The following is a 12,090-nucleotide window of genomic DNA, read 5'->3' as shown; positions in this document are numbered from 1 at the left end:
TGTTAAAGATGTCTATTTTGCATAGCACATAAAAAGTAGGTTTCCTGTTTACTCATTTTGTTTCCCAAAAGGGAGGGTTTGGGGGTAGGAGGAGGGAGGAGGGAGCTAAAGTCAAACTTTCGGCTGAACCGCCCCCCCCTGGATGTGACCCGGTGGATTCTAGTGAACACTTCAGCCATAAGGCAAGGGAAAACACAACACAGAAAATAAATGCCGGAACATCTTGTCATTGTTAAATATATGATGCAGTAACATCGATTTCCTGGTGTTCGGGGCTTGCATTTCCTAGTCTACAGTTACGTGAGACGCCTTCAGAGGACTTGGTTATTTTTGTATTTGCTCTCATTATTGTTATTTTTGGAGTGATGTTGTTTTTCCCAGAAGTAGCTGTCCAATTTTTTTTTTTTTCCTTTTGTAAAGCACTGAGCATTGGGACCACTTAATTGCCACAAGTGAATTTCACATCTTCTGGTGTACATTGTGTGCAATCTTAAAATATATATTAGTAAAAATCTTTCACTTTATATCCCTTGTGTTCTATACACCTATTATAAATACATCCTATCCTCCTTCTCCCCCTCGATATCATAATTTATTTCCATCTTAAGGACTCTAAGAGGTTTGCCATATGTGCTTCACCTTGACCCAGAGCACCTGCACTTGGCCTTGCTCAGTACCTACGCCGCGGTCCCCGCAGCCCGGACAGCACCGCCATAAACCAAAGTGTTATAAGGCTCGATCGGGAGGAGGGGTGGGGAAGGGGCTTTGGGGGGACAGGGGAATCTGACCTACCTTTTACATGAGAATTCTTTAATAATGTTAATGATGATGGAATTACAGCCTGTTTGACCTTTGGCTTTTAAACTTCTAGGTCAGATTTGGCTCTCTGCTCTTCTTCTAAATGCTTTCCCTGTGTTTAATAAAATGTGATAAGTATAGCAGCTGAGTCTGCTTTAGACATCATCCAAAGCAGACCGACTTTCCTACAGCCTCGGAGCTGTACATCTTATTGCCAGTACCACAACAGTCCTGCGGGATCTCTCCCCGCCCCGCCTTCTCCCTTCCCTCGCCAGGCCTGTTCCTCTACCAACAATGACCCTTTGTTCCACCCAGTGAAGAGGGATTCTTCTTTTCCTGCAAGTTGCTATTTGATAAGAGTGAATTCCTTCCAATGCACCCTAATCCACTGTGTGTGTGTTGCTGTGTCTCCTACTTGCCTCTTAAAATCGTAGTGAAACCAAAGTGCTGTGCTACCTAATTGGGTCCCCCGCACCCCCCTTTCCCAACTTTCTGTTTCAGAGGCAGCAGCGTTGAATTGTGTTCGCAGACAGCCCTTTCCCCCTTCCCCCCGCCCCTTCCACCGGCTCCCAGTCTTCCTCGCTGGCAGCCTAGTGTCTGGCTGGAAGGCTCCTTCTTAGCAAACACAATTTCTAGAAATGTATCATATTATTATCCATTCGACTGTAGCTGTTTGTTGCAAACGGATGGAGTAGGAGACCCCCAACGTGAATGTTCCATTAGTGATGCAGAACGTGGCGTGAGGGGAAATCACATGGGAAGTACGGCAGAGCCCTGGATAACGGGCGTGTGCAACCGTGAGGCCTAAACGCTAGCGCTCTCTGCAAGCCCCGCCGAGCCAGAGGTCTATGCGACACACGTCGAGGGGCACACCCGAGGCAGAAGACGGCGTTTCCAGGCGGGGCATCCCAGGGCATCTAAGCCTAGGACGCTCAAGGGCTCTCTCGTGTCCACCCGCCACGGTCTTCCCTTGGCTGCGGTGCAGGCCTGAGTGACCGCGGCACATGGCTTCGAGGAGGACAGGGGTGAGGCGAGCGCCGGTCCCCACGGGCGCCTTCTACACAAGTCTTCCAGCTGTCGGTGCGCATCTGGATTCACCACGGCCGAAACGCTACAGACTAGGTAAGCTGTCCAGCTCAACGGGGCCCTTCGGAGAAGGAGTGTCCCCTCCGCCCCCGCTGTGCTTCAGTCCACTCGAGACACAAGGGGTCAGCCGCGCCCCCGCTCCGGGAAAGCGAAGGCACCGCCACGTCTCAGACCTTGTAGTAAATGTTCGCGGGGCTCTGGGGGGGCATCTCCTGGACTATGTACACGGGGTGCCCGTAGTCCCCGCTGACCTTCTCGTAGTGGGGGCAGAAGACACTGTCCGCAGTCCTCAGAGGGATGATAATGTCACTGGGCTCTGAGCCGTTGTTGTTGCCGCCGCGCTTGGGGGTGGCCAGCGTGCTGAGCGACAGCGTGGCCGTGTGCTGCGGCGAGTGCTTGCGGTGCCTCCGCCGGTACTTGAGCAGCAGGACCACCAGCGTGATGATGATGACGATGAAGATGATGCATCCTGAAGCAATCCCCGCGAATAAGGCCACTTCGGAACCGAGGATATTGTTCCCGGAATGCCCGGCGCTGTTGCCGTCGGTGCTGGAACCTGCAAAGGCGGAGAAAGCACCACAACCGTTAGCGCTGTCCCAGCTGCTGCTCGTAGGACCCTGGGAAGCGAGGACATGAAGCGGGGCCGGAGCTTTAACGGGCGGCTAGGCTTTGACAAACCAATTACCTCGGTTAATAGCTAAACGGAAAAGGCAGAAGTCAGCAATCGATGTGAAAGGAGATGTGACTCGAGGTCGGATTTTCATGCTGCTCTCAAATCACATCGTTCCCTTTTCATACATCATCATCCGTCCGCTGCCTGGATGGGCCGTGACAGCCAGCCCTTGATCTTGCTTCACGCCTGAACCCACGTCAGCCAGCCTGCGGCCACAGCAGGCGCCTGGCTGTCAGTGTCTGCTGCCCACGCTGCACTGCCTGCTTTCCTCCAGGAAAGGTGGGTTCCCGGGAATCCAAGCCGCCTGCCTTCTCCAGACAAGCCCCGCCCACTGGCAGAGCCGCGCAGGCAACCCCAGCAGCGATGGGGCCTGGGAAAATGTTCAACTCCTCACTCGTTTGTATTATTTGATTTACACTTAAAATATATTTGGAAGGCAGCAGAAACTCTCATGCTGAACAGACTGCCAACCCAAATGTGAAGCACTAAAAAATTGCCTGGCATCATTATATTACCCATTTATCAGTTTGTCACAAGAATTTGACACATCTTGTCACTGAAAGTTAGAAATAACAACTTCCCTCCTTGACGCTTGGAAAGAGATGGAATATTGCTACAGATGCTAAATTCACACGACTACCAACCAGGCGTACGGATCCCTAATACAAAACTGCTGAGGTCTGCTCAACCACTTCCATATAAAAAAAAAAAACTCATTAGCGTGGTAACAAATACATAGCTGTTTGTTCAGACTGTTAAGAAAATGAAGTTAAATGACAGCCAATTTTATCTGGTATTGTAAACTTTTGCCAGGGATCTGTTTAATATTTTATATTACACTGACTATGTAAAAAAAGTTTTTTGATGATAATCACCTGAAAAACACAGCATTATGTAATATTTTAAGATGTTGCCATCTAAAATGTAGAAGAGGATCATTCAGGCTCTTTGTGGATTAGATATAATTAGATGAGGGATTAGGACATTAATTATATATACATTAGCATCGGCTTTAAGCTAGTGTTGCAACCAGCACAATAAAGTGCCGGCCAATGAAAATAACTTTGTTCTGAGAAAATAGTGCTAATAATTGGCACTTACATCTGATGAATTCCACTCTTCCGATTGGAGGACTTTTACAGGAATGAATTATTTTGTTCTTACTGAGCAATTAACAACAGCTAACTGAGAGCAAAGATTACTGACTTCAGTAACTACGAGGTAATCCTACTGGTGTAGAAGTACTTTGACTCTGCTCTACCTCTTGAGATACTAAGTGTACGGTGCACACAGACTACACACACAGTCATGCTGCTATACCTGGATTTGGTTTGACAAAGGGACTTGTTGTTGAGCTTCTTCCATTTGTACCAGCTTCTAGTTCTGTACGTCTTGTTGGATCATTATGCCTGGTTGACCCAGCAGAACTCGCATCTATATGAAAAACAAATGATTACTTACCGCACAGACATCTGATAAGATCTAGCTTTAGGATCTGGATATATATCTCAAGAGGCATGAATAGCAATGAACATAAGATTCTTTATGCAAAGGACTACGAGGTACAAGAATATAATGTTCCTTTTAAAACAAAACGGTTATACTAGTTATTTCAGAGGTTTAGATTGGGAGGCCATCTGTGGAAACTATAGGGATTCTTGCATTTGGCAGGCAGAGCATTGCAGATGACATTTCAATTTAACTGAGCAAGTTGATTGACTACTATACCAATTTCTAATTAGAAGAGTAATTCGTTCTGCACAATAGGTTATCTATATGTGAAAAGGCTCAACAAACAATAGTCCTCTGTAGTCAAGATGCAGAAATGGGCAAAACTGCAGAAACTTAGTTTTCTTTCTGGATATTTTAATTTTGAACCATAGAGGTGGTTTGCTTTTGAGAAGAAAAATATACATACACGTATATGGCAATAGACATTCTACCTGGCTGACCTTAACTTTTACCTCCAATAAAAGAAATCTGTTACAGTGACTTGAGGAAATCTCAGTGGCTCAAGGTACAGAGAAAGGTTTGCTTTCAAAACTAAACTGAAGAGTGACTGAAGGCGAGTGTTAGCAATACTGGTGCCACGCTAGCTGGGGGGCTCAACCAGATTACAGTGGCTTCATGAAGCAGCAGATGGTCTTTACCTTGTCCAACTTTCATGAGGATCTTCATGGCTCTTGTCTGGCACACCCCTCCCTCCTGGTTATCCAGGCCCTCCAAAGACCCATTTGATGTAGCTGATTGAAAATAAAATGGACAAAACAAAAAAATAAAGAAAAATCAGGAAATCAATAAGCCAACTTTACATGAACATGAAATGTCTGAAAACAATTTGAAAAATAAGAATTCACTCTTAGTCATAAGTTTTCTGAAAGTATGGGATGCTGAAAGTCAAAAATAAAAATAAAAAAGAAAGAAAGAAAAATGGATACTGTCAACACTGCCGCATGTATGCTATCCGGTTTCACATTTACTTAAGCACTTTCTCCTTCCTTCATGACCAAGTGGTTTAGTTAAGAGTACACAGATAAAAGGCACAGCATCTTCCAAAAAAGCTTACTGACTATTTCGGGGTCAGACTCAAAAGAGCAAAGTAGTTACTACGGTAATTTCAAAACGTGGTAATCATCACACAACACCTGCTTCCTCTACTACAGATTTCCTGCTTCAAGAACAATTAGCTTGATGCGCCCTGTTTGTCAAGCATCCAAGTTCTGTAAACACGAAAAGATTCCCACACCCCCTTTTTCTTTCCACAGCCTTCCTCGAGCTTAAAAAGTACTATATACGTCCTAGAATTCAGCTTTTCAAATTCTGAAGTTTGCTCCCCTCATTTTGTAGTCAACTACAAAGAACGAGTGTGTTGTTATTAACTGATGTCAACCTTGGTCAAAGATTCAACCATGCTCCCTGTTTTGGGACAAGTCTGGATGGAGAGAGGGGGATCCACACATCCCACTGCTCTGTTTGGTCCTGGATATAGGGCGAGGGTTCTAGCAGCCACCTATCTCGTTCCCTTTCTATTTCAAGAGGAACAGAAGGAGGAGGGACAAGAACATCTGACCACATTCAGAATTTCCTTTTAAACAATCCATGCTCTACTCCATTTGGACATGTTCTTGTTCTGTCCTTTTAGGACAGTGAGTTCTCTGAATTGCTTTGTAACTAAAGCTGTAAAAAGATAGGCTGCCAGGTACTTTGCTGAGGAACAGGATTTAAATTACAGGTCAAGTTCCAGAAGAGAAAAGAAGGTGGGGAGTGCTAGACATTTTCATTCCTCCACAGTTCAAGGGGCAAGGAACAGAAGTGTTTCATAATACACTTCTGCAATGTAAATCATTCTCTACTTTGATTATGAAAGTCTTCTCTACTAACATTATATATTTAAAGGCACAGAAAAGGGGACAGACTTTCTGATAAAAATAAACCCAAAAGACATTTTTAAAATGGGCTGTTTGTTTTTCAAATGGTGGGTGGGCCAGCAAACAAATTCTGGATGCGTGTATAGAAATATGCGTGTCATGGATAATTATATGAACTGGACAATAAGACACTTATTTACTTGTCTCTGTATTCTTGAGTTATCGACTTTTACTTTCATGGCTTTCCTTAAAAACAATGGCCACCTCTTGTATGTATAAATATCTCTTTGCTTATCTGAGTGTTTCCTTAAAGTTCTCAGTCTCACAATCATATCTCACTCTTCTGCTATTGCTGATTCTGATTTTCTCCTGGGAAACTGGGCAAAAGTTGCCATAATAATTTTAGGGGATAGAAAGTAGGTAGTAGCCTCTTGCAGATTGTTAAGAAAATGTGTGGCAGCAAAGCTAAAATAAATACTTAAAAACTAAAAAATATGAATCTAAATAAATCATCTACCCCCCCCCCATTTCTTCATTTTTCTCTTTCCCCTTTCCCTTCTCCAAAACGGTGCCTAAATTTCAAAGTTCCTTTTTCTCTTAAAGACCTAGAACAGTATGGATATCTATGGATATCTATGGATAAATATAGAGCAGTGTTATAGTTTTTTTCTTAATTATTTAGAGCTTTCTCATTTGATCTTCCTCAAAAATTAAAATATGTTTTCATACAGAAAGAAACTAGAAAACTAATGTCTTTTTTCTGGCTGCTGGGTTTACTTAGTTCAAGTGAAATCTCTGTTTTCAAATGCATACACACATAAATGCACCCACAGGCAAATTTACCCAAACTCAAAGATAAATGACTTTTTCTTGTTTAACACTAAGCTGGCAAGTGATAAAAATAGGAGCTGAAGGGTGCTGTGCAGAAAAAAAAATAGGAAAAATATAGATTTATTTCAATCTTGAGAAGGAAAGGTCAAAGATTTAGGTCTCAAAGGAAAAAAAAATGAACAGCAGAAAGGGTAAGACAAGGCAGGGCACAGAAGAGTCACTGGCAAATAAAATTAAAAACGACATCTGCAGAGGTAGAAACGAGGTAACTACTTCTACTCTGTCACCCTGGAAGCACAAGAGATGCCCATAATTGCAGTGACTTTTTCTTTAGATTTTATTTGTAGCTCAATGCCTTTCCTCAATACCAAAGACTGTGCAGAGCTCCCTTGGGTCCAGATAACCCCCAAACATAAAGAACGCTAAAAGTATTCAAATTAAATTGCGATCTATAATTTAGCATCCACAGACTATAAGATGGCAGGAAGAACACTGTGAGAATGATAGTGCGTTGTGCCCTGAACAGTTGAAATTTTGTGTATTCCTTGGGGAGAAAGAAGCCTCTAAGCCCTGTTGTTGCAGAGAGGGGAACCCATGGATGCTACCCTGGCAGAGGTCTTACTTAATTGAAGCTACTGCTGATGGTGGAGGGTGGGGGTCAGTGGGGAGAGTGGGGCTGAAGGGGAGAGCTGGCCAAGAGGCAAAACACTGTGAGTGAGGACAGTTTTTCTCCTACATTCTGCTTCATTCCACTTTAAGTCAACTTGGAAGTTGCAAAAGCTACTGGAAGACATTGAAAAATTCATTACCAATGTTAAAACAGCACAGGAACACTTGGCTATTTAAAAAGGGGCTAACCATTGGGGGGAAAGGAGACATATGTAAAACTTGACAATATAAAAAAAAAAGAATAAAAAAAAATACGGGGCTAACTTTTAAAATACAGTTAGATATTCTGCCATGAAAATATTTTTGCCCTAAATTAGGAATGACCTAAATTGTCACAGAAAACCCTGCTTTAAGATGTTACTACCAACTGAAATTTCAGCAGGTAAACTTTATAGCAAGCATAAAATAATTCAGAGTAACCTCAACTTATTTTATGTTGGATCCCACAGTCCAAATTGACCTACTTCCTCTCTACTACTTCCTCATGGGGAGGGTAGGGGGTGTGGTTCTCATTCTAGGGGACTCCCTACCCCCACCTTGAGAAATTGCAGAGGCAAGTGGCCTGCCCTGATTGTGCGTGCCCCTTGGCTGGCAGAGAATGCTGAAATAAAGCCACAAGCCCCGTCGTCGGCTTTCTCCTGCAACAGCCAGTTACCAAGAAGCTTTAAAAGGTTGAGTGGCTGACTTTGAAAAACAACAAGAGACTGCTTACGCGTGGGAATAAAATCTATTTCCATTTCAGAGGAAACGGAATTATTTTTATTGCAATTATTTTTATTATTGATTGGAATGTATTGGGGGAATTTTTAACATAAAGGAAGTAAAAATAAATTGTTACCTCATTCTACATTGTTTTTCTTTGTATCTCTCTACAAGCATGATCTAATCCCACCACAATCAGAATTACTAAATGGATAAAATTGCACTGAATCATTTAGAGACAGAAAAATAACATGGTTATACCTAAGCTTTTTAGGCCCCAGACATTTTTGTTCCTTGGCCCAGGGTAAAAAAAAAAAAAAAAAAAAGACTTTATAAAATTAAAAATTACTAGAAAAATTTCTCCATGCAGTTAGCAAATCGGTTTAATAAAAATACATGGCCATTTTATAGCCTGCTTTTAAAAGCTTTTGCTTCAGGGATCTAATTGCATGTACTGAGTATACTGAAAGCACTATATTGTTCCCCCAGGGCCTGGTTTTCAGTGGGTGGAGATCATTGCTCAGCAAAAAAAGTACCCTGAGTTCACACTGCCTAAAAGTCTTCTTCATATTTTAAAACTACACAGACAACGTCTGTGGTTTCCCATTAATTTGCACATGAACTTATCTGCAGTTTCTGCTCACTGGGAATAGTATACTGGTTATCTGAGTAGAAAAACAGAGCACCAGTGAGTAAAGCAGACTGAAAGGGCAAGAATATTCTGGCCGTGTTTTTTAGACTGTGACCAGGGAGAGGAAGTAATATTGCACTTAAAACATGTCTTCATTAGGCTGTTATTGCTCTGCACCCAGGAGGCTAAGCTGCTGCACTGGATCTTGGCTGTTTTTTAGTCCATCGTATCCATAATGTTGTGTTAATCAGATGGAGAATTCAACTGCTGGATTGGTGCTGATATATGGGTCGCATTCACAAAAAGGTTAGAAATGAGGGCAGCACAAAAAAATCCTACAGAATCATAGCTTCACTATGAAGGAAAATTCTTAGGTTATAATGGAAAGGATGAATCATCAACATATACTAATGCTTTGCAGAATATTTCAAACTACTCTAAAATGTAGCTTATTGCGATGGGGCTGGGTGGGTTAGGGAGATGGGTGGACACTCAAAAGCAAATATTTTTATTAATTTCTGGCCCAGGGTAAACCAAAGAGAGAGAGAGAGAGAGAGAGAGAGAGAGATAATATGTATACAGGGTCAGGAAAATCTGAGTTCAGTTTTCTAGCAAGAATGAACACCTTGTCTTTCTATAAAGCTTATGCATAACATAGTCACTCTTATTTGAGTATGAAACAGCATTTTATGAGCATTCTCAAAATCACCCTCTTTGCCCTTACTCTCCTTTCTACCACGTCATCATATGCTGGCCCTGCTAATTTTGATTTCTTAGACCAGCCTTCCTACACACTAGTCTCCTTAAGCTCAACACAGTCTTCTGAAAACCAGAAGCCTGTTACCTGGCAAACACAGGAACTAAAAGAAGCAGAATCAAGTGAGGGATATGGAAAGTAAAGCCAAGACATTAAAATAAACATGGCACTGAGACAAGGCTACTGTTTTCCTCTACCAGGACTAACGACTCTGAGTGTCTAAAAGAAAAAAAAAATGGAAATGAGATATGTAAGTTGAAAAACAAGGAGGCTGATAAAAATATAATTACTTAATGCCAACATACAACCCAGGAAGCTAAGCTCTGTCTACTTAACACCCCGACATCAGTTCAAATTCAAATGTGTGATGCAAATTCAAAATATGTACTAAAGAAACAGAGATCCCATTTTGTATAGCTCAAATGAAAGCAGTTTAATGCCTTGGGTACCATGGTTCTCCTTTCTGATACCAAATTAAAGGAGGGGGGGAAACCAATCTCACCTGGAAATGATAATGTTCACTGAGTGCCCAAAGGTCAAGACTTTTAAAAAAAGTAATAAAAATTAAGAAACATCTGTACATGTGCCAAAAGGAAGAAGAAAGATTCACTTTTTCTAACTTCTCCCCCTTTTTGTGTTTTTCTTTGTTCGATTTATTGTGAAAGAAACAAGGAATACACCACCACGACTTTCCAACAGCCCTGTTATTTTTGCTTGGCATATTATTAAAAAAAAAAAAAAGCTCCACATTCTTTCAAATAACATGGCAGTTTATCCCATAATGCCTGCTCTTAGAGTAAAAGTTTTATGAATACTTCTTAAATGGCCTCACACAGGAGAAAAATACAAAGGCACATATTTTCAAAAGAAACTGTATACCCACAAAAGCTTCTTTTTTTTTTTAAGTTCTCCACTTGATGAGATAGCGCTCAGCGGCATTTGATTACCTGATTTTAGTGTGTGGGGAATAGTTCCCAGTTAAAACACCGGATAAGCTCCTCGTGAGGCAGGGTATGTGTGTGTTTCTCACCCAAGAAAACCATGTTCCAGTGTGAGAGGAAGAATCATTTAAATTGGAACCACATCGCTATGGTTGTGCTTGGAAATTTTAAAGCAGTAAATCAGGCATTAAGAAGTAATAACTGTCTCAGCACCAGTGACTTCCATACAACACAATTACTTATGTTTCTCCACTAGACAGAACGATTTGGAAAAATGAATTTAAAAATGAAGTCACAATTTAGACCTTCCCTCTTGGATTCTAGCATTAAAATATGAATAGAGATACCAGGTATTGAGTATAAGTGGATGGTCTTAATAAAATGGTATAATTTTATTTCCACAATTTCAAATGTTCATCATGAATAATAGGATTAGGATGTTATATTGACAGCTCTGAAAAAAGAGTTTTAAAAAATGTAACAGCCTTAAAACAGCTTAGTAAACTGTCTTTTTGAGTTCACTGAAAGATTTAATGACATATATTACTTTGCCATTTTACATTATTTTTTGGGGAAGACAGGAGACAAGACATTGTAGATGAGAAAATGTGCCCCTCTTGTGGCATAATAGTTTAGATGGACATGATTTTATTTGCTTTGACAATCTAGACACCAATGGTAAGTCCAAAGGTACCAATATGATATATATTATTATAGCTCATATCTCATACATCAGATGAGACTTGGACATTGAGGGTCAATCCACTGAGAGAATAGTAACAATATAAAGTAATAAATACCACATTTAGAACATAAGAAATTCTGTCATAGCTTGCTCATAAAAATTTTTTATCCTCATCAAGGATATGTTTATTGAGTTTAGAGAGTGGAAGGGAGAACGAGAGAGAGAGAGGCATCAATGTGAGGGAGAAACATTGATTAGTTGCCTCTTGTATGTGTCCCAACCAGGCCAAACCCACAACCTAGGTATGTTCCCTGACCAGGAATTGAGCCTGGGACCCTTAGGTGTATGGGATGATGCTCCAGCCAACTGAGCCACACTGTCCAGGATACTCATACAATCTTTTCACTATTAAAAACTGTATACAAAGATCAAGTGATGATCATTGAAGATGCGAAGACCCACAGTTATCTTCGATAAATAGTCCTGAAAAGTCACTGATTACATGCCATCCAAGTGAAAAAGATGGGAAGAGAAGTAGTGAATGTGTGTGTATGTGTATGTGTGTGAATGTAAGTGTATGCACACCTCAGGGGTATATATCACTGAAAAAAAAAATACCCACCAAGTATTAACACTTTTGTGAGAAAGATCAAATAGTCCTGGCAATAAATTACCTGTCCTCCCACTTTTTTACGAGAGGCCTGATTAAACACATGAGATCATTTCTGACTGGTTTACTTTATTTCCCCTTAAAATATTGCTTGCAATACATGTTGTCTTGATTTTTAATGAATTCTGCTGAGAAAAAAAAAATCCCTTGCTAAGTCTAAGATTTTATTGCTTAAAAATGATAATGATTTTATGCAGGTGGAATCTCTCATTAGGTAAAAAAAAAAAAAAAAAATAAACATGACTCCATAAAAAAAAAAAAGCTTTTTTTCTAACATGC

General features: G+C 41.0%; 1 protein-coding gene across 2 annotated transcripts in view; it reads right to left on the bottom strand.

Annotated features, from left to right (window-relative positions):
* Positions 1-2,021: 2,021 nt before the first annotated feature.
* Positions 2,022-12,090, bottom strand: part of EFNB2 (ephrin-B2) — a 42,803-nt gene continuing 32,734 nt past the window's right edge. For both annotated transcript variants that reach the window (XM_005884475.2, XM_014531953.1), the window contains exons 3-5: positions 4,708-4,800; positions 3,878-3,991; positions 2,022-2,440 (exon numbers count right to left, since the gene is read on the bottom strand). In XM_005884475.2, coding sequence (XP_005884537.1) covers positions 2,052-2,440; positions 3,878-3,991; positions 4,708-4,800 — 596 coding nt within the window. In that variant the 3' untranslated portion in view covers positions 2,022-2,051. The remainder of the gene's footprint in view (positions 2,441-3,877; positions 3,992-4,707; positions 4,801-12,090) is intronic.

Source organism: Myotis brandtii, unplaced genomic scaffold, assembly GCF_000412655.1.
Source record: "Myotis brandtii unplaced genomic scaffold, ASM41265v1 scaffold83, whole genome shotgun sequence".
In the NCBI taxonomy this organism is placed as follows: Eukaryota; Metazoa; Chordata; class Mammalia; order Chiroptera; family Vespertilionidae; genus Myotis; species Myotis brandtii.
The sequence above is the reverse complement of the archived record's forward strand: the minus strand, read 5'-3'. Positions and strand labels throughout refer to the sequence as shown.